Below are 20,838 nucleotides of genomic sequence, written 5' to 3' on the forward strand. Positions count from 1 at the left end.
GTCATGGCTCTGCCTTCAGAGCTGGGTTCCCCCTTAGCAATTGCCGCCCTCCAGCTGCCCAGCTCTGAAGGCAGAGCCACTGCCAGCAGCAGCGCAGAAGTAAGGGTAGCAGCACCGCAACCACCCCACAACTTCTTTATGGGTCAGGATCCCTACAATTACAATGCTATGAAATTTCAGATTTAAATAGCTGAAATCATGAAATTTACTATTTTAAATACTCTATGGCCCTGAAATTGACCAAAATGACTGCGAATTTGGTAGGGTCGTAATCATTTATGTTAATGTAAGTTTTGCCATTGGTTGCACAAAGAGCAGAACTGAGCCCTAAATTCTTTTGCAGTAATTTTGTTATAGACAGTAAGTCTTTAGTAATTAACTGTCCAGTTATTATGATGTCACAAATTTAATATTTGATCCTGCAAGCCATTCAGGTCAACAGAGCTCAGGTATTTTTACCACCTCCAGTATTAGATGATACTGGTATACAAACATCAGAGTACTTTTGCTGCTACTGGTTTGCAGGTCCTAATGCAGAACAGGCCTATAAGTGTATCCTTTCAATAGCGTATGTATAATACAGATGTCGATGATCTGGTAGTGAATTACAGGTCCTAATTTTTCTGATGTAGGTGCAGCCCTAAAACTGCTTCTTTTGAACATAGTCACTTTTGAAAATTCCCGGTGTTCCCTGTAACAGAGAAATAAGCGGCAAGAAAATGCCAGTACATCTCACACAACAGAGATTTTTCAGAATATTGTCATTAATGAAAATGTGGTGTGAAAAAACAGAAAACCTGCTACATCAGCAAAATTGTCTCGGAATAGTGTTTTCCAGAGTTTGACAGGAGACCCTAATCAGCTTTTATGATCCATTTTTCATAAAGAAACATGTTAATAAAAATGGGATATATGCAACTTACTACAGATTTTCTGAAACTGTTGTAAATATATGCATAGATCAAGGTAAATAGCTATTACAAATGTGGATCAAGCATTGGGTTGCTGAACACACCATCAGCGAGTGCTCAGCACCTTGAAATATTTAGCTCCAAGCATCCAATTTTGACTGATTTACACATATAATTTTTTGCCGCATATGACTTTTAAAGGAATATTTAGAATGTTTCTCAATTTACATTGCTCAACACATTTTTTACAGGGACAAATCTATGATTTTTTCATTGGGAGTGATGGGGATGCAAGAAGCTCACAATGACATTTCTAAATTTCTCAAAAAAGTGGAGACGTTGCTATATTATTCTAGGAAACTATATGATTTCCCCTCCAAACCCACCCCCATTTTATATTATTAATAGCTGTTATTTATAGAATGTCATTGGTGTACATGGTACTGTCCACACATGTAACATGTAATACCTGTCCCAAATGGCTTACAAACTAACTTAGATAAAAGTACAAGAGAAGAACTAGATGTAGCACCAAAACCAGTATGATTGCTTTTTGAGTTTGCACCCGTCTTATTAGTTCCAACTTTGGTGGGTTTTTTTCCTTTCTTTACTTTGATATTATAATTTATATTGGTATTTAAGTGCAGGCTACGTCAAAGCCTATAAGGAGAGGCATGAGAGCAGGGTGAATGGTAGTGATGGAAGGCTAGCTTTGAGACACATGAAGGAGACCGAGTTTGCTTAGTGTACTAGAGAACGAGTACTTTAATTCTGACCTAGAGGAACCTTGCCTTCCTGTGAGGGCATTTCCATACCCATGACCATTCAGTCCATAGTCCCTCTGATGGGTCTGTTACCAGGTATGGCAAGGTGGTAGAATATGAGGATGAGAATTGTCTATTAGGAAGTGGATTGAAAATACCAATCTAGGGGAGGGCTTTCTAACAGAAAATGGCAAAGGTTTCCACTACCATTTTAAACAAAGGATTATTAACAAGGGCAGCAATTTAATCCCACTGAATTCTCAGCTACATGTTCTGCCCCAGAGTCCCTGCTGCGAGCCTTAATATTTAATAAGTGAAGACACTTTTCTAACGTCAACGTATTTATTCTAAATACGGAGAGTCTACTAGAGCAGAAAAAACAAAGGCATCTAGTTCAAATAAACATTTATTTTTAGATTGACTTGGTTAATATACTAAATGTATTAAAATGATGTATTATTTTTTAGAAGAACTTTTATACAAATCTGATTCTTGTAGCATTTTAATCATCCTCATCTTCCTCTTCTTCTTCCTCTATCTCATCCATTTCCTCAGCTGCAGCCAAAGCTTCTTCCTGTGCAGCCTTGAGTGCCTGCTCCTCTTCCACAGTAGGGTCATTCATTTCAGTGATTTCTGGCCCACTTGGGTACTCTGTCTGCACTGGTGGGGGCATCGAGGGTGAGTAGTTATCTGGACTGTATTTGTGACCCCACCCCAGATAGATATTATCAAATTTCCTGAGGGAAAAAAGCAAGAGATCACACAACTTCCTGGCAAAAAACCCCTGAGGGCTCTGCCTATTAGGCTTCCCCACTTCACTGAACAAAAACCAATATGGGACATATTTTCTATAGCTAGCATATTCAATAATGGCATCTGCACTTAACTAATGTAAATAATGATGAATGTATCATGTGGCTATTAAAGATCTCATTGCACTTTTTTGCAAGAATAGGGGTGTTAAGCCTGAAGTTTTGGCCAAATACTAATTGGATAATTACATTCTATAAATCTGATTTCCACTACAGTTCCAGTGAAGATGGTATTCTTCACTTCTTGCCCTAAATTATTGTTATTTTTGCTGTGCACTGTTAAATGGCCTCCATGATCAACTCTCGAGGTGGCTACATTTTAGTAGTGGGAGAAGTCAGTGGATTAAAAATCACCAAAACAAACATTTCAACTGAATGAATTAAATAGGTTTCTGTGATTAACCAGTTTAAGATGGAATAGGAGTGAATATTGTGAGATACCAAGGTTAACCAGTCTAGCTATATAAGTATGAGCTACCTACTTGCCGATAGCATAGGAGTACGCTCCAGGCCACAGGTTGGACTGAAGGACTGCAATGGCATATTGAGGAACCAGGTTTGTGGATAACTGAGATGTCCAAGGAGGAATGTTCTGAATTTCTGCCAAAAAAACCAACAACACACACTTACGTGAATTACCTGACTCATGAACATCTATGAAATATTTGGTAGTTAGGTAGAGGACAGGATTTCGTCTCTATACAGTTGTTCTCAAAACCCAAGCAATTGATGTATCCTAAAAAGGGATTTTAAAATGGATGTTAAAGGAGTTGATAGACAAGGGGCAAGAGCTTTAAATATTGTGGAAGCCTTGTAATATAAAGTCTGGTGTGGAGTCACTGGTTGATAGTCACAGAGTTATTAATTCAAGGGTGTAGTAAGAAGAACAGGAGAAAAGAAGGTTACACACACAGCTCCTGAAATTCAGTGGTACTTAATTCAATACCAGTTCCCCAGGCAAAGAACACTGTGGACCCCATACTGATAAATTTGGGAGACCCAGATCCAAATAATACAAAGACATGACCTTAATCTAAGAATGGACTGGTTGTACCATTGTCCATGACTTGCTGCAGTATTGTGCTCTAGGATCTAAACTTTTATGTAATTTTTTTTCTAGCATAAGATAATGACGAAAACATCAACTCAATGTAACTGATGCAGTGTTGTCTTCCTGAACCTGCAGAGAACCTGAGACAGTAGCTCTGAGAGGTGAAATTCCCTCTTTCCTCTCAATGTGGAGGAAGCTTGGAATTTCTTCAAATCAACTTTACAAAAAACTATCTGAAATTTGTACCCCAAGCAAGGGGAAAAACTTGTAGGGAAAGGCTTCAGACTCAGCTTGATGAAGAACCACCTCAAAAAGGTTATTAGGAATAAGTAGGGAGTCTACAGATAATGGAAAAAGGGATTGATATGCCATGGAAGCTACATCATGGAGGTTAGAAAATGTAGGAATAAAGTCAGAATTGCTAAAAGTCAAGCTGAATTAGCTCTTTACAAGGAAATTAAAACAAATAATAAGAGGTTTTTTTAGTTATATAAATAAAAAAAGAATAAGGAAGGATGAAGTTTGGCCGCTATGCAGTGTGGACGGAAAGGAGATTAAAGACAGTCTAGGTATGGCCCAAAAACTAAATGAATACTTTGCCTCAGTTTTCAATAACAATAATAACATAGAATGTGTGCATGAAGGCAGTAAGGCTGATGGAAATCACTGTCTCGAAATGGAAATTACCACACCTGAGGTGGAAGAAAAACTTAAAGATCTAAATGCAGTCAAATTGAGGTGACAGGAAAATTTCCATCCTAGTATACTGAAAGCACTGGCACATGAGATTTTCATTCTGGTAGGGAAGGTCTTTTAAAATATCTATATATTTGGGGGTAGTACCACATGACTGGAGAACAGCTAACTACATACCTATATTTAAGAAAGGGGGAAAAAAGTGATATGTGAAATTACAGACCTGTTAATCTAACCTCAGTAGTAAGCAAGGTTTTAGTACAAATTTGTGAATGAAAGAATAATTACATTCACATGCATATATGATAAAGGGGATGTAGTGCAACATGGGTGTGACAGTCTGTACCCCAACGCAGTGCCCTGTAAACCCCATATTCATCATTTGTATATAACTGTGATATGGCATATAAAGCAAGCCATATGAGGTATCACGGGAAAGGTTACGATCTGCCGAAAGTCATTGTTCTGTCTAAATATGTATATCATTAGTGCATATGAAGTTATGAGATTGTGTTGTATGGCTGTCACTAAAACATGCTGCAAGTTGGGAAGCACCCAGATACTAGCTCCCCAAAGACAATAACCAGAGGGATAACCAACGCCCCAATAACCATCAGCAGCCATTGTCCAGCAAGGGAGCTACAATTCAAAGACTCACCTGCTTAAGGCCAAACCAGGGGAATTGCTCAACCTTGCCTGGTGACTCAGCAATGCCCACCAGACATGCCTGGACTTAGACCAATCTTATTCAATATTTTTATTAATGTTCTTGGCACAAAAAGTAGCAGTGTGCTAATGAAATTTACTCATGATACAGAGTTGGGAAGCATTGTCAATACAGAGGAGGATCAGAATATTATATAGGAAGATCTGGATGACCTTGAAGACTAGTGTAACAGAAATGGGATGAAATTCAATAATATAAGGTGTAAGATCATGCACTTATGGTCTAATAATAAGGATTTCTGCTACAAGCTGGGGGCTCAGAGGAGGAGAGAAACCTGGATGTGTGGGCCATTCACAGGATGACTATAAGTTAATGGGGCTGTGAGAAACACAAATACGATCCTAGAATGTATTAGGCGAGGTATTTCCAGTAGAGATAGAAACAGATTAATGGCATTGTACAAGGCATTGGTAAGACCTCATTTGGAAAACTGTTTACAGGTCTGATGACCCATGTTCAAAAAAGCAGAATGTAAACTGGAACAGGTGCAGAGAAGAGCTACTAGAAAGATCATGGGAATTGAGGGCCTATTTTATGAGACTGGAAGAGCTTGGCTTTTTAAGTCTAGCGAAACAAAGGCTGAGAGGGTATAATGATTGCTCTCTGCAAATAAATTAGGGGGGTAAATACCAGGAAGGGTGAAGATCTATTTAAAATAAAGGACAATGCTGGCACAAGAACAAATGGATATAAACTGGCCGTAGACAAATTCAGGCAGGAAATTATGAGATTTCTAGCCATCAGAGGGGTGAGATTCTGGAACAACCTCTGAATAGGAGTTGTGGGGGCCATGGGCGCTGACTTCCCCTCTTTCCCCTGGGTGCTTGACCACCCCCCTGTCTCCGCCCCCACTCCACCCCTTCCATGAGGCCCTGCCCCACATCTTCCCACCCTGCACAGCCCCCATTCCAACCCCTTCCCCAAAGTCCCTGCCCCAACTCTGCCCCCTCCCTGCCCCTATTCCAACTCCTTCAACAAATCCCCACCCCGGCCCTGCCTCCTCCCCTGAGCACGCCACGTTCCTGCTCCTCCCCATCCCTCCTGGAGCGTGCTAATGCTGCCAACAGCTGTTTGGCGGTGGCTGGATGGGAAGCATTGGGGTGTAAGCGGAGAAGCGGGGACGCGACGCGCTCAGGGTGGGAGAAGGAGGAGGTGGGGCAAGGGGTGAGGAGAGATTGGCTGCCGGTGGGTGTGGAGCACCCACTAATTTTTCTCCGTGGGTGCTCCAGCCCCAAAGTCAGTGCCTACGGTGGGGGCAAACAATTTAATTAGTTTTAAAAGGGAGCTGGACAAATTTATGAATGCAGTTGTATGACAGAGTTGTTTGTCATAGTAGGGAGTAGGGCTCAGAGCCCTGGGACTCACTTTTAGTTTATGTCTTTTGTTCCTAAAGCAGGGGTGAAATGGGGTATATGAACCCCACACTGAGCATAGAAAGAAGTGGGAGGAGAGCTTTTCAGGTTTACAGGCAAGCAGCTTGAGCACACCCCGTGCAGTTGCCATCATAGAATATTAGGGTTGGAAGGGACCTCAGGAGATCATCTTGTCCAACCCCCTGCTCAAAGTAGGACCAATCCCCAATTTTTGCTGCAGATCCCTAAACGGCCCCCTCAAGGATTGAACTCACAACCCTGGGTTTAGCAGGCCAATGCTCAGACCACTGAGCTATCCCTCCCCCCATCGCTGCCAATCATGGAGGCAGGCACCCAAAGTTGCAGCCCACAGAAGAAACAAGGACTGCTATAAAGGGAAGAGTACAGAGAAGGAAGAGGAGGCAGAGGGCCCTGGGGCAGCACAGGGGTAATGCCCCTGCACCAGACTGCCTCCACAAACACAGCCAAGAGACTGAAGCAGACTGCTAGACTCAATTAGAGATGAAGGTCCAAGAACTGCCCTGACTGGGGGCAAACTGAGGGGGGCCAGAGAGAAGCAGCAGAGACCCCTGAAAAGAGCACACCAGGAAGTGGTGATAAGGGTCAAAAGTAGGGCTGTCGATTAATTGCAGTTAACTCATGTGATTAACTGAAAAAATAATCATAATTAAAAAAATTAATAATGATTAATTGCAGTTTTTAATCACACTGTTAAACAATACAATACCAATTAAAATTTATTAAATATTTTGGATGTTTTTCTACATTTTCATATATATTGTATTCTGTGTTGTAGTTGAAATCAAAGTTATATTATTTTTTATGACAAATATTTGCAATGTAAAACTGATAAACAAAAGAAATAGTATTTTTCAGTTCACGTTATACAAGCACTGTAGTGCAATCTCTTTGCTGTGAAAGTGCAATTTACAAATGTAGATTATTTTTGTTACATAACTGCACTCAAAAACAAAACAATGTAAAACTTCATAGTCTACAAGTCCACTCAGCCCTACTTCTTGTTCAGCCAATTGCTAAGACAAACAAGTTTGTTTACATTTGCAGGAGATAATGCTGCCCTCTTATTTACAATGTCACCAGAAAGTGAGGCATTTGCATAGCTCTTTTGTAGCTGTGATTACAAGGTATTTACATGCCAGATATGCTAAACATTCGTATGCCCCTTCATGCTTCAGCCACCATTCCAGAGGCCATGATTCCATGCTGATGATGCTTGTTAAAAATATAATGTGTTAATTAAATTTGTGACTGAACTCCTTGGGGGGAGAATTGTATGTACCCTGCACTGTTTTACCTGAACTCTGCTATATATTTCATATTATAGCACTCTCAGATGGTAACCCAGCATATGTTGTTCATTTCTTAAAATGAACACTTTCACTGCAGATTTCACAAAACTCAGAGAAGGTACCAATGTAAGATTTCTAAAGATAACTACAGCACTCAACCCAAGGTTTAAGAATCTGAAGTGCCTTCCAAAATCTGAGAGGGACGAGGTGTGGAACATGCTTTCAGAAGTCTTAAAAGATCAACACTCCGATGCAGAAACTACAGAACCTGAACCACCAACAAATAAAATCAACCTTTTGCTGGTGGCATCTGACTCAGATAATAAAAATTAATATGCGTCAGTCTGCACTGCTCTGGATAGTTATCGAGCAGAACCCATCATCAGCATGGACGCATGTCCTCTGGAATGGTGGTTGAAGCATGAAGGGACATATGAATCTTTAGCACATCTGGCACGTAAATATCTTGTGACGCTGGATACAACAGAGCCATGCAAAAGCTTGTTCTTACTTTCAGGGGACATTGTAAACATGAAGCGGGCAGCATTATCTCCTGCAAATGTAAACAAACTTGTTTGTCTGAGCGATTGGCTGAACGAGAAGTAGAACTGCGTGGACTTGCAGGGTCTAAAATTTTACATTGTTTTATTTTTGAATCCAGTTTTTTTGTACATAGTTCTACATTTGTAAGTTCAACTTTCATAATAAAGAGATTGCACTGCAGTACTTGTATTAGGTGAATTGAAAAATACTATTTCTTTTGTTTTTTTACAATGTAAATACTTGTAATCAAAAATAAATATAATATGAGCACTGTACACTTTGTATTCTGTGTTGTAATTGAAATCAATGTATTTGAAAATGTAGGAAATATCCAAAAATATTTAAATAAATGGTATTCTACTATTGTTTAACAGTGCGATTAATCACAATTAATTTTTTTAATCACTCGACAGCCCTAATCAAAAGGGATTCCCCCTACCCGGTGTATTTTGGGAGGGTTTTTTAATCTCCTTTCTCTGAAGTATTAGGGATGGCCACAGCTGGAGATGTGACATGGGTGGGGGGGCACTGAGCATTCTCTCTCTCAGGTGCTGGGCTGGCTAGTTCTTGCTCACATGCTGAGGGTCCATCTGATTGCCATATGTGGGGTCAGGAACAAATTTTCTACCAGATCAGATTGACTGTGACCTTGGGAGTTTTTTGGCAGCATGTGCGTGTGGGTCACTTGCCAGGATTATCTGGATATATCTCACTTAATCATTTTCCTGCCATAGGTCCTCCTAGTCTCTGCCTGTGGCACATAGTAGTCTAGTCTCCTGTAGGTTATACTATATTGGTCGCATTTCAGATGCTGCGTTTAGTATGTGAATCCTGGCTGGGGTTGGTGCCCTGTGGTATAAAGGAGGGAAGACAAGTGATCCCTTCTGGCCTTAAACTCTATAGCTCTAGTGGAATTGTTAACTCTGAAACCTAATGGTGACATGTCATAAATATAAAGGGAAGGGTAAACCCCTTTGAAATCCCTCCTGGCCAGGGGAAAGCTCCTCTCACCTGTAAAGGGTTAAGAAGCTAAAGGTAACCTTGCTGGCACCTGACCAAAATGACCAATGAGGAGACAAGATACTTTCAAAAGCTGGGAGGAGGGAGAGAAACAAAGGGTCTGTGTCTGTCTGTATGCTGGTTTCTGCCAGGGATAGACCAGGAATGGAGCCTTAGAACTTTTAGTAAGTAATCTAGCTAGGTATGTGTTTAGATTATGATTTCTTTAAATGGCTGAGAAAAGAATTGTGCTGAATAGAATAACTATTTCTGTCTGTGTATCTTTTTTGTAACTTAAGGTTTTGCCTAGAGGGGTTCTCTATGTTTTTGAATCTAATTACCCTGTAAGATATCTACCATCCTGATTTTACAGGGGGGATTTCTTTATTTCTATTTACTTCTATTTTTTATTAAAAAAAGTCTTCTTGTAAAACACTGAATGCTTTTTCATTGTTCTCAAATCCAAGGGTTTGGGTCTGTGGTCACCTATGCAAATTGGTGAGGCTTTTAATCCAACATTTCCCAGGAAAGGGGGGGTGCAAGTGTTGGGAGGATTGTTCATTGTTCTTAAGATCCAAGGGTCTGGGTCTGTAGTCACCTAGGCAAATTGGTGAGGCTTTTTACCAAACCTTGTCCAGGAAGTGGGGTGCAAGGTTTTGGGAAGTATTTTGGGGGGAAGGACGCGTCCAAACAGCTCTTCCCCAGTAACCAGTATTAGTTTGGTGGTGGTAGCGGCCAGTCCAAGGATAATGGGTGTAATATTTTGTACCTTGGGGAAGTTTTGACCTAAGCTGGTAAAGATAAGCTTAGGAGGTTTTTCATGCAGGTCCCCACATCTGTACCCTAGAGTTCAGAGTGGGGGAGGAACCTTGACATGACAGTTTAAATGTCAACACTGATAACTATTTCCCTGTTGATCATGTTAGGAGAAACATACAGTTAATGTGATTATCTCACAATCCCAAGCTAACTCCAGGGACCCAAAACTCTAGAATGTTTATTAGAGAGCTGCTAAAAACTCCAGATGGATGTTCACTGTAAAAAAAAGATCAAGGATTCAAAGAAGTCTGAGTGGCCTGTACCTGCATCTTCAGAGAGTGGAGTCAGAAGAGGGGGTCCCACTTCTGGCCGTGGTTCATCTGGCTCTTCTGCTTTTTCCTCTTCCTCACCTTCTTCTTCTTCTTCCTCTGACTTTTGAGAGGGGTTAATCCAGGAACAGCGACCCTACAATTGACGTACCAAGAGTTATAAAACAGGTGCAGCAATCTTTGAAATGCTGTGATGTGAGTTAAAACATTCAGTTCAGAAGCACTACGGTGCCTAAACACCATGGTGATGGGTGGCATATAAAAAGAAAAATAGATAAATAGATGACATACAAGTATACTTGGCAGAGGTCTCCAGGCATCCCTTATTCAATTAGCTGCTTCAGAATTCATTCCCTTATACTTCAGTCATCAGATTTCAATCTGCTTTAGAGTTCTCAATTTTTTAAAAAGGTGCACTTAGTGTTCGTGAAAGATTCTGGACTTAAACCGAAAGACTAAAATTCTATATTCATTCATAGCTAGATGGTGTTGGTAGGCAGAGCCCAGCAAGGGCTTCACCACCCCAGGGGCTTCTTTAGGAGGCACCATGCATCAAAGACACACCTTGGAGGCACAATTCGCTCCCTGCTTCCACCTTCCTCCAGTGAAGGGATAATAATTTGCTGCTGGCCTATACCAGCAGCAAATTATAATACCTTCTGGCCCAGCTGTGCTGTATTACCCATCCCTCCCTGCATAGGGGCATGAAGTAAGCAGACACATAGCACCCACATACTCCTGCATTTCTGGACCTACGGTCCAGGTTGCCTGCACAACTGAGTAAGGAGTGTTACTTCTCCATCCTCCCCTGTGGAGGCATGTTGTCCAAATTATAATCCAGAGCAGAGAAAGCATAGGCAGCAATCATGTCTGTATCTCCACACTGTTTTGCCAGAGTGCCTCAATCCTGACCAGGAGGGACTATTTTCTATGGATGAGAGGATGGTTCATCTATGGATGGGTCCAGTCAATCCTTGGCCTTGTTGCTGATACTGCCAACTGTGATGGTACTATTCCACTGTGAATACAAGTGGCAGAATTGATTAATAAAGTGGAACTTGATTAATAAAGAATTCAAGGAAGGTAATGTAATTAATGCCAATCAGCATAGGATTATGAAAAACAGATCCTGTCAAACTAACTTGATATGTTTTTTGAAAAGATTACAAGTTTGGCTAAAAAAGGTAATAGTGTTGATGTAATACATTTATGTAAGGAGTTTGGTTTGGTACTGCACGACATTTTGATAGAAAGACTGTATGATACAAAATGAATATGACACACACTAAATGGATTAAAAGTTGGCTTACTGACAGGTCACAAAATCTAACTGTAAACAGGGAATCTTCATCAAGCAGGGGAGTGCAGGGATTGGTTCTTGGCCCTACACTATTTAACATTTTTAATCAGTGACCTGGAAGAAAATATAAAATCATCATGGATAAAGTTTGCACAAAAATTGGGAGAATGGCAAATAATGAAGAGGAAAGGTCACTGATAAGAGCAATCCAGATTTCTTGGTGAGCTGGGAGCAAGCAAACAATATGCATTTTAATATGACTAAATGTAAATGTATACATCTAGGAAAAAGGAACATATACTTACAGGATGGGAGAAACTATCTTTGGAAGCAGTGACTCTGAAAAAGATTTGGGGATCATCGTGGATAATCAGATGAACAAAAGCTCCCAGTGTGACACTGTCACCGAGAGGGCTAATGTAAACCTTGGATGCATAAACAGAGGAATCTCAAGCAAAAGTAGAGAGGTTGTTTTACCTCTGTATTTGACGCTGGTGTGACCACTGCTGAAATATTATGTCTAGTTCTGGTGTCCACAGTTCAAGAATGATGTTGATAAATTGGAGAGGGTTCAAAAAAGAACCACAAGAATGATTAAGGATTAGAAAACATGCCTTATCGTAGTAGACTTAAGGAGCTCAATTTAGCTGAACAAAGAGAAAGTTAAGAGGTGACTTGATCAGTCTATAAGTACTATATGGGCAACAAATATTTGATAACAGGTTCTTCAATATAGCAAAGGAATCACACAATGCAGTGGCTGAAAGTTGAAGCTAGACTACTTCAGACTGGAAATAAGGTGTAAATTGTTATCAGTGAAGGTAATTATCCATCAGAAAAATTTACCAAATGTCATGGTGGATTCTCTGTCATGGGGAATTTTTTTAAAATCAAGATTGGATGTTTTTCTAAAAGATATCCTCTAAGAATTACTTTGGGAAATTCTATGATCTGTGTTATACGGGGAGGAGGGGCTGACCAGATGATCAGAACAGTTCCTTCTGGCCTTGGAAATATGAATCTGTCCATTATTTTGCATAGGTTACTTGTTATGTCTGGCCAACAGCTGAAAAGAACAACTCAAAATGTCCTTAAGATTTTAAATATCTATTGATTTTATATTTAAAGCCATCATTCTGTTGCCAAGAAATAAAGAAACAAATATTCACCAATACTCAATGTCTGACTCTATAGTATTATTGTTGGGCTGCTAGAGGGCAGTCAGTCACCCAGCAAAGAAAGATCAAGTTAACAAATACTCTTCCCAGACCTGTGTTGACATTATTAATGCTGCTAACTTTTAACAAGGAAATAAACACCATGTCACACACAGCTTTTCCTTCAGAAGAAACAAAGGGACCACATTAACAGAGTTAAGTGTTATTTTCAAGCTTCTGTAATGGCATTACTTACAGTGTAAACATCAAAAATTCAACTGGAGAAAATATTGGACAGTGTTCCCTTTATGTACAGTTATGAACAGCCTACATTGGTATTAGCACTCTAGCTAGTAAGGCATACCTAGTCATTGCCAAGTCAGGAAAGAAACTGTCTTGGCCTTTCAAGAAACAGAAACTAGACAGAAAGGATCAAAGTCCACCAATGCTCAACCCCATATTATCACAGGAAATTGATTATTGAGGGATACACTCCCTTATCCCAACAGGTTATTCCTGCACATTTATCCAGAGGAAGGTATGCAACTTCCCCCCACTCCCTGCAAAAAAACCCCACAACCCTAGAAAGTTGCTGCCAATATGCATTAGGATATTGCAATAGGAGACAATTCTAGCTCAGCCCCAAATGTGGTGAACAGTTCACTCTATGCAGATTACTTTCTGAGATACCATTGATAACCATGTAATTGGTATCCAAGATCAATACTGATTACATAGAGCATTACCTGCATTAGAATATTCTGTACATGGTGCACCCAGTTGGAAATGGAATCCACAAGTTCCATCACACTAATGGTCTCAAAGTCAGGATTTTCTTCATATGTGTCTCTTCCTCCTCCCCCCTCCTCCTCTTCATCCCCTTCCTCCTCTCCAAACTGGTAGAACCCCAGTGGGCTGATCTGGGTCCCTGCTGAGATCCGAGCGATCTGTGCACGCAGGTAATTGGCCTCATTCCCTGGGAAAGGTGGATAGCTCACAATAGGAGCATCCAGCCTTCCAGTAAAGAACTTCTTGATTTTCCTGGAAGCCACAATTTGCGCTGGTGTCACTGGAGGTAACTTCACCCAGGGTTTGCCTGGCTCATTACAGACAAAATAGATAAACTTATTGGTGCCAGTCCGGTTTTCTTCTTTTGGGACCACTGGTGGGGGTTTATAGGTGGACTTTGGTGGCTCATCTTCTTCTTTCTCTTCATCTTCTTCTTCATCTTTGTCCTCACTCCCCTCTTTCCCCCCCTCCTCAATCACTTCTTCCTCCTCTATCTCCTCCTCCTCTTCCCCCTCACGGTACTCCACTTCAGCCACGATATAGTTCATCTCCAGGCCCAAGATCTTGCCCCAGAAGCGACATGTCTGGATTGGCTGCATGCTAACGAGCTGCTTGAGGGCAAGGAATATATGGTAGTTTTCCTCCATGCTCAAGCCGACTCCAGCCTGTTCAAAATAGAAGGCTGTCTCCATCACATTGGGTAGAGGGCTATCTGTCTAGGGAAGAAATTGCCGGAGTTAAAGCTGAGGTATAAATAAAGGTATTTTTAAAAGGTTAAGTATATTACTCACTAAAAGTAATACTTAGCATTTATATATTGTCTTTCATCCTTTCAAAGTGCTTTATAAACATTAATTAACTAAGCCTCACAACATCCCCTGAGGAAGATAATAATATACCATTTAACAGAAGGAGAAATCGAGGCAGAGAGCTTAAACAATATGGAGCTTTCAGGTAGCAGAGTCTGGAAAAGAATCCAAGATTCCAAACTCCCAGTGCTCTCTTAACTACTTCAAAACATTCAGGGTCAGAACTAGTTACAGGTGGACAGTATGAGCAATCTATACAAGGGATCTCAGTGCTTGCACTCATATACTAGTACATCAATGCCACTAATTGGCTGGGAAGCCACCGATGACCAGGGACAGTGAGGCTATATTTCCTCATGTGCAAGACAGGTGCATTTTGCAAGAACAGAATAATCTTTTTACATACTCAGCTAATTTGGTTGGATTTCAAAAGCCTGAAGGAACCAGAGAAATTCCATATATAGCCAGCAATCCCTCCCAAATATTAGTGTCACTCTTTTGGATACCTGGATATAGAGGTATTCTAAGCATGCATTATTTAAGATTGACTATATTATATGTGGGATTTTCCAAATCATTCAGCATTGGAGTACTGCTCACTCAGAAATCAGTGGTAAACCTTCCATTGGCTTCAGTGGGAACAAGCCTTTCTGAAAAGTCTTCCTATGTCTTGCCATCTTTACCCCTTTACCATTTGGAGATTCATCCCCAGCCACCTACATCAGATAGAGGAGCAAAAAAAGTAAGACTGGAAGTTGTATACTGTATTATAGGGTGAATAGTTTGGTGGAGTGACTATTGGTTTATGTGGAATTTCTCTGACACCGTCAAGCTTTTAAGTATCAACCAATTAGGTTGAGGATATGAAAAATGCAATTTCTTCTTCCAAAATACATTGCTTTTTCTCACAAGGACATGTTACCACTTCGTTCTTGGCTATCGCTGACCTGAAGATGACTGGTACAGCATGGACAAGATGGCTTAATGTCTTTCTATCTTTAATGTTCAGTTGCAATGATTTACTTGTACATATAATGTTGACTTGCTATGAAGGTCAACTCCAAACAACTCGTATTTGCTTTCTCAACCTAGTGGTTCTACCTTTCACCATGTAGTGGTTCTAACTTTCACCACAGAGCTCTCTTAAAACCATTTGGGAACTTAATATTCAGCATATTAGAAGTAAGGGGACACAAAAAGTACCTTGCTGCTTTTATATGAAAAATACCTTTTCAGTTCTACACTTCAGTTCTTTAGGCCAAATGTCACCATAACTTTTTTCTAACTGGGACACGGACCAAAACTGCAACTGGAGTAAAAGGGAGTTAAAAATTCTCCATCCTTTGTCTCACAGTAGTGGCTGAACACAATGCTCTTAACCCTGTTCCCCATGCATCCCCATATGAATTTCATTTTAGGTAAAATAAATTAGTCAGTCTAGATTACGTAAGGAAAAGAGAATGCTGTAACTCTTCTTTTTCATCCCTCATTTCTAGAGGGACAAGAGGTGGAAGCCCCACTGAAGGGATCATTTAAGATTGTGAGGGGCAAAGCAGTGAAGATTAGAATATACTGTAGGGAAAAATCCTAACTTGCCAGGGGATGGGCAAGATAACCTCATGCCTTTTCCATCTTTAATCTCTGTTTCTACAACAGTCACTCACTATTTCCTCTTCTGGCTCTTGATCTCCTCCCTCTCCTGTCCCCTTGAGGAACAGAGCCTTATATTTCTCTGCCAGCTCATATGTTGGAAGCATTTCATGCTCATCACGGAGGGTGTCCATTTTTTTCTGGAACTGAGCCCATTTCACATCCTTACTGATATTCTCAATGATATCTACTGCATTTATAGGGCGTTCATCCAAGATCTTGGTCAGCATGTGAGCAAGATGATCATATCTGTCAAATCAAAAGAGATTGAAAACTCCAAGGAAGAATATTACTGCCCTACTATATCAAATACTCAGCATAGTTGGTTTCTTATGTCAAAGATAAAGGCATATGTCCTGGGATAACTCCTAATGTCCAGAGCCACCACTACAGTAATTAGCTCTAATATTGAAAATGTCAGCTGAGTGTTATGGAAATTAAGCCTGAGATATATACCTGGTAATATTCATAAGGAATAGCTTGTTTGTAGTACGTCTAATAACATGTTCATTTTCCATTTATAGCTTTTCCCACCATTTCTCCACTTACAGTTTGAAGCTGGATTTAGAACTCTTAATAGGGTCTATCTCCCTTTAATCAGGGGTGGGCAAACTTTTTGGCCCTAGGGCTACATCGGGGTTGCAAAACTGTATGGAGGGCCAGGTAGGGAAGGCTGTGCCTCCCCAAACAGCCTGGCCCCCGCCACCTCCCAATTCCCTCCCCCTTACTGCCCCCCTCAGAATCCCCCACCCATCCAACCCCCCTGCTCCTTGTCCCCTGACCGCCCCCTCCCGGGACCCCACGCCCCTAACCACCCCCCAGGACCCCACCCCTATCTAAGCTCCCCTGTTCCTTGTCCCCTGACCGCCCCGACCCCTATCCACACCCCTGCCCCCGACAGGCCTCCCGGGACCCCTGACCCATCCACTCCCCCCCACACTTCTTGTCCCCTAACTGCCCCCCCCAGAACCCACCACCTATCCAACCCTCCCTGCTCCCTGTCTCTTGATCGCCCTCCTCCCCAAACCTCCACCCCATCCGTCCGCCCCCTGTCCCCTGACTGCCCCCTGGGACCTCCTGCCCCCTTACCACACCTCTCAAAGTGGCAGGACAGGCTTGTTGGAAAGCCTGGGAGGTAGGTGGGCGGGAGCAAGCTGTGCTGCTCGCGCAGCAGAATGGCTGCGGGGAAGAGAGGACAGCGGGGGAGGGGCCAGGGGCTAGCCTCCCCGGCCAGGAGCTCAGGGGCCAGGCAGGATGGGCCCGTAGGCCGTAGTTTGCCTACCTCTGCTTTAATCCCTCTAAATTCCTTTTGGTAGGTCTGATCTTGAGTGCTGCTGAGAACCTATGACTACTACAAAAGGATTAACCCTTATGTCCTTGATTCTCCCCACATGCTTTCCCTTCCCTCCCCTCCTATACCTCCTTACCTCTTTGTCCTCTCCACTCACACTGTCTTCTCCTCCACTCATACCTCCTTCCCCTGCCCATGTTATTCCCCTCTTTTCACACTCACAAGTTCAGGCCAGACTTTGTGCTGCTCTTCATTAGATAGGCCTTTGCATTCTGGACTGCCAGTGCTCTAGGTTCAGGATCAGGTATTTCATCCTCATATGGGCTGTATCCTGGCTGATAAAGGCCATAGCCTGGTTCGTGTGGTTGATAAGGGCCATGTCCAGATACAAAAGGCTGATAGGGACCAAGCATAGGTTCTTGTTGCTGATAAAGGCTTCCTCTTGGTTCCTGTAGCTGATAGGGGTCTTGTCCCAGGGCATGTGGCTGGTATATGCTTCGTCTCGGCTCTTGTGATAAGGGTCCCACTTGACGGGCTTCATAGGCAGATTGTCCTGGTTGGTGAGGCTGATAGGGAGCTTGACCTGGTGTGGTATCCTGGCCCGGCTGGTGAGGTTGATAAGGGGCTTGTCCAGATTCATAAGGTTCATAAAGAGATTGTCCTGTTTGGGAGGGTTGGTAGGGGCCCTGGCCAGGTGGGGTCCCCTGACCAGGCTGGGTCGGCTGGTAAGGGCCCTGGCCGGGCTGGGTGGGCTGGTATGGCCCCTGGGCAGGTGGGGGCTCCTGGCCGGGCTCGGTGGGCTGGTAGGGGCCCTGGCCGGGCTGGGTGGGCTGGTAGGGCCCCTGGGCAGGTGGGGGCTCCTGGCCGGGCTCGGTGGGCTGGTAGGGCCCCTGGCCGGGTGGGTGGTCCTGGCCTAGCCGCTCGGAGCTCTGCTCCGAAGGGGGGGACCCCTGAACCTCGGGCGGGGGGTCTCCGGAGGGATCCGCCATGCCACTGGCTGCCGGCTGGGGCTATCGGTCCCTCAGCACCAGGGTCCCGCCGAGCCCCGCCGCCGCCGCCGCCGCCTGGACTCCCGGCTTCTCCTGTCTCCAAGCAACAGCTCCCAGCCCCAGAGCGGAGGCGCGGGCGGGGCGTTGCCACGGTAAACTCGACTCCGTTGCCAGGCTGACTTGATTGGGCGCCCGTGCAGCACGTGACTCCACTCGGCGCGGGAGCGGGGCGTGGCCGGGCTCCAGGGCGAGCCGGGCAGGCTGGCTGCCAGAGAGGGTGCGATGGCGGGGGCGGAGAATCCCAGCGCCAACTCCAGTCGCTGGTGCCCCCCCGTCTCCCCCGCGCGTCTTTGCGGGTTGCACCCACGCTGGGCTCGCTAGGGTGTGTGGTCTTGTGTTACAGTTTGTTTTTCAAGATGTACTGAGCATCTTTGGGGAGGGGTGGCCTTGATAATACAAGGCCAAAATGGCGGGAGGGCTAGCCCTGAAAAGTTGACAGCCTAAGAATGCGTATATAGGGACGTACACATACAGTCTGAGTTTGCGGAGATGTGGCCAAGCAGCACTTTGATCACGCCACTTCTCTGCTCTTGTGCGGTACCCCTTCCACTTGATCCCTGTCAAGTTGCCTAGCACAGTGTTTCCTAACGTGTGGGTTGTGCCCTCCTGAGGGTTACAAAGGACTAGCCTCAGGACATGAAATGATCTCTCAATTTGTCCACAGAGCCTCAGATTTCATTTTAAAAAAAGGCCTGGGCTACATGACCAAGTTGCATAAGTTTTACTTAAACTGAGTTTTAAATTGATTAAAACTGGTGCAAATGCCTGTTTAGATATTTCATTTTGGAAGTGGTTTATTTAGGTTTCTCTTAAATTGATCCCTAATTGGATTTAAAATAAAGGGGGGGGGGAGGACTTGTTTAAACCAAAATAAGAGTGTCCAAAGGGGGTCTGCACCAGTGTAAGTAAACTGATTTAAAAGCACACCTTAGAATCATAGAATATCAAAGTTGGAAGGGATCTCAGGAAGTCATCTAGTCCAGCCCCTGCTCAAAGCCTCAAATTAAACTAGTACAAGATTCTCATGTTAAAAGCCCTGAATCTCTAGCAGAGACTTGAACTGCACCATTCATTTTAATAGTGCTAATGAAGATACCAATATGATACATTAAATGTCAACATTGTTAACTATTTCACTGCTCATCAGTGTACGTACAAAAGACAGGAAGAATCTACATTTCTCAAAGGGGTGGCAGGGAGGGTGTTTCAAGCAAATGCCCCCAGGTTGTTGAAGAGGCAGACCAGGGCTACATTACAAACTTTTGCAGGCATAGCTATGTTGGTCAGGGGCATGAAAAGGGTTGATCCCTGCCTCTCTCACCTAGTGTAGATGTAGTTATACTGGCAAAACTGCATGTTTGCTGGGTGTAGCTTATTTTGCTGATGGGGGTGGGAGGGAAATAAGTTATACAAGCAAAAGCACAGTTTTGCCAGTATTACTGTGTCCACACTAGGAGCACTTTACTATACTATATACGAACCGGTGTCCTTTTCCTTTGCCTTTCATTTATCCACTACTACCCTCATAACCCAATCAGGTAAAAATTCTCACTACACATACCAGATACAGATGTTATCATCTGTAGGAGGAGAGCCTTCCTTGGGAGCGCCTTGTAAGATCTGGCAGAGCAGAGCTCTCCTCCTACAAACCTTATATACTAACTCAATTTAAAATTTGGATGTTCACTTAAAATAAATCCCCGGGAAATTTGTAATACGAAAAAGAGAGATCTGCCTCCCCATTAACCCACCATTTTTTTTCTGTTGAGTCCAGCTTATACCCAAAAAGGAATATGACACTTTCCTTTTTAAAAACATACACCTTTTTAAAAAGCCCGAGTGTTGCAACGTTTGGAAATAAATAGTTAAGAGATCCAGCTAGTTTCCCACGATCAAGTAACCTTCCATCACTTGTTCTTACCCCATCCATCCAAAGTCAACACGGCCTTCAAAACATTTGGAAACATATATCCAAAAGTAAACTCTTTGGGGGCAGGGACCATCTTGGTACAGTGTCTAGCATAATGAGGCCCTGATCTGGGATGGAGGCTCTGGGCACTACTGGAATTAAAATAATTATAATAAATAACAATATTTACTGGTTTCAGAGTAGCAGCCGTGTTAGTCTGTATGCGCAAAAATAACAGGAGTACTTGTGGCACCTTAGAGATTAACAAATTTATTAGGGAATAAGCTTTCGTGGGCTATTAACTGATTAGTAATATTTGTGAATATTAACTGATTAGTAGGAGATTACAAAATGTTATGTTTTATTAAGGGGATCTACTCCAATAATTTAGCCCTGAAGGAATTTTGATTTATCTGATCTTATACTTGTTACTGATCCAGGATAGCACATTAGTAGGGCCCTTCATTTTTAGTTTTAATTTTATTTAATTTTCCCCAGGAATTTATCGGTGTTTATTTCTACAACAAAAATGGGTGAAAATCGGTAGAAAAACTATTATTTTTTCTCGGTAAATATTGGGGTTTATTTTGGTGGATGGAAGGATGGGGAA

The 20,838-nt window shown here is 42.6% G+C and overlaps 1 protein-coding gene across 3 annotated transcripts; it reads right to left on the reverse strand.

The window, feature by feature from the left end:
• Positions 1 to 2,063: 2,063 nt before the first annotated feature.
• Positions 2,064 to 18,355, reverse strand: LOC140910274 (radial spoke head protein 6 homolog A-like). Of its 3 annotated transcripts, none has more exons than XM_073340814.1 (6): positions 17,493 to 18,355; positions 15,994 to 16,228; positions 13,478 to 14,236; positions 10,269 to 10,410; positions 2,970 to 3,087; positions 2,064 to 2,412 (listed from the first exon to the last, which is right to left on the reverse strand). In XM_073340814.1, exons 1-6 carry the CDS (start codon positions 18,257 to 18,259, stop codon positions 2,178 to 2,180), a joined length of 2,256 nt encoding a protein of 751 aa, XP_073196915.1. In that variant the 5' UTR covers positions 18,260 to 18,355; the 3' UTR covers positions 2,064 to 2,177. The 3 variants fall into 3 exon arrangements, with proteins under 3 accessions (XP_073196915.1, XP_073196916.1, XP_073196917.1); XM_073340815.1 differs by having other exon boundaries at positions 2,195 to 2,412; positions 2,974 to 3,087; XM_073340816.1 differs by lacking the exon at positions 2,970 to 3,087 and adding an exon at positions 3,118 to 3,223 and having other exon boundaries at positions 2,332 to 2,412.
• Positions 18,356 to 20,838: the final 2,483 nt, after the last annotated feature.

The sequence above is a fragment of the Lepidochelys kempii genome, chromosome 4, assembly GCF_965140265.1.
Source record: "Lepidochelys kempii isolate rLepKem1 chromosome 4, rLepKem1.hap2, whole genome shotgun sequence".
NCBI lineage: Eukaryota > Metazoa > Chordata > Testudines > Cheloniidae > Lepidochelys > Lepidochelys kempii.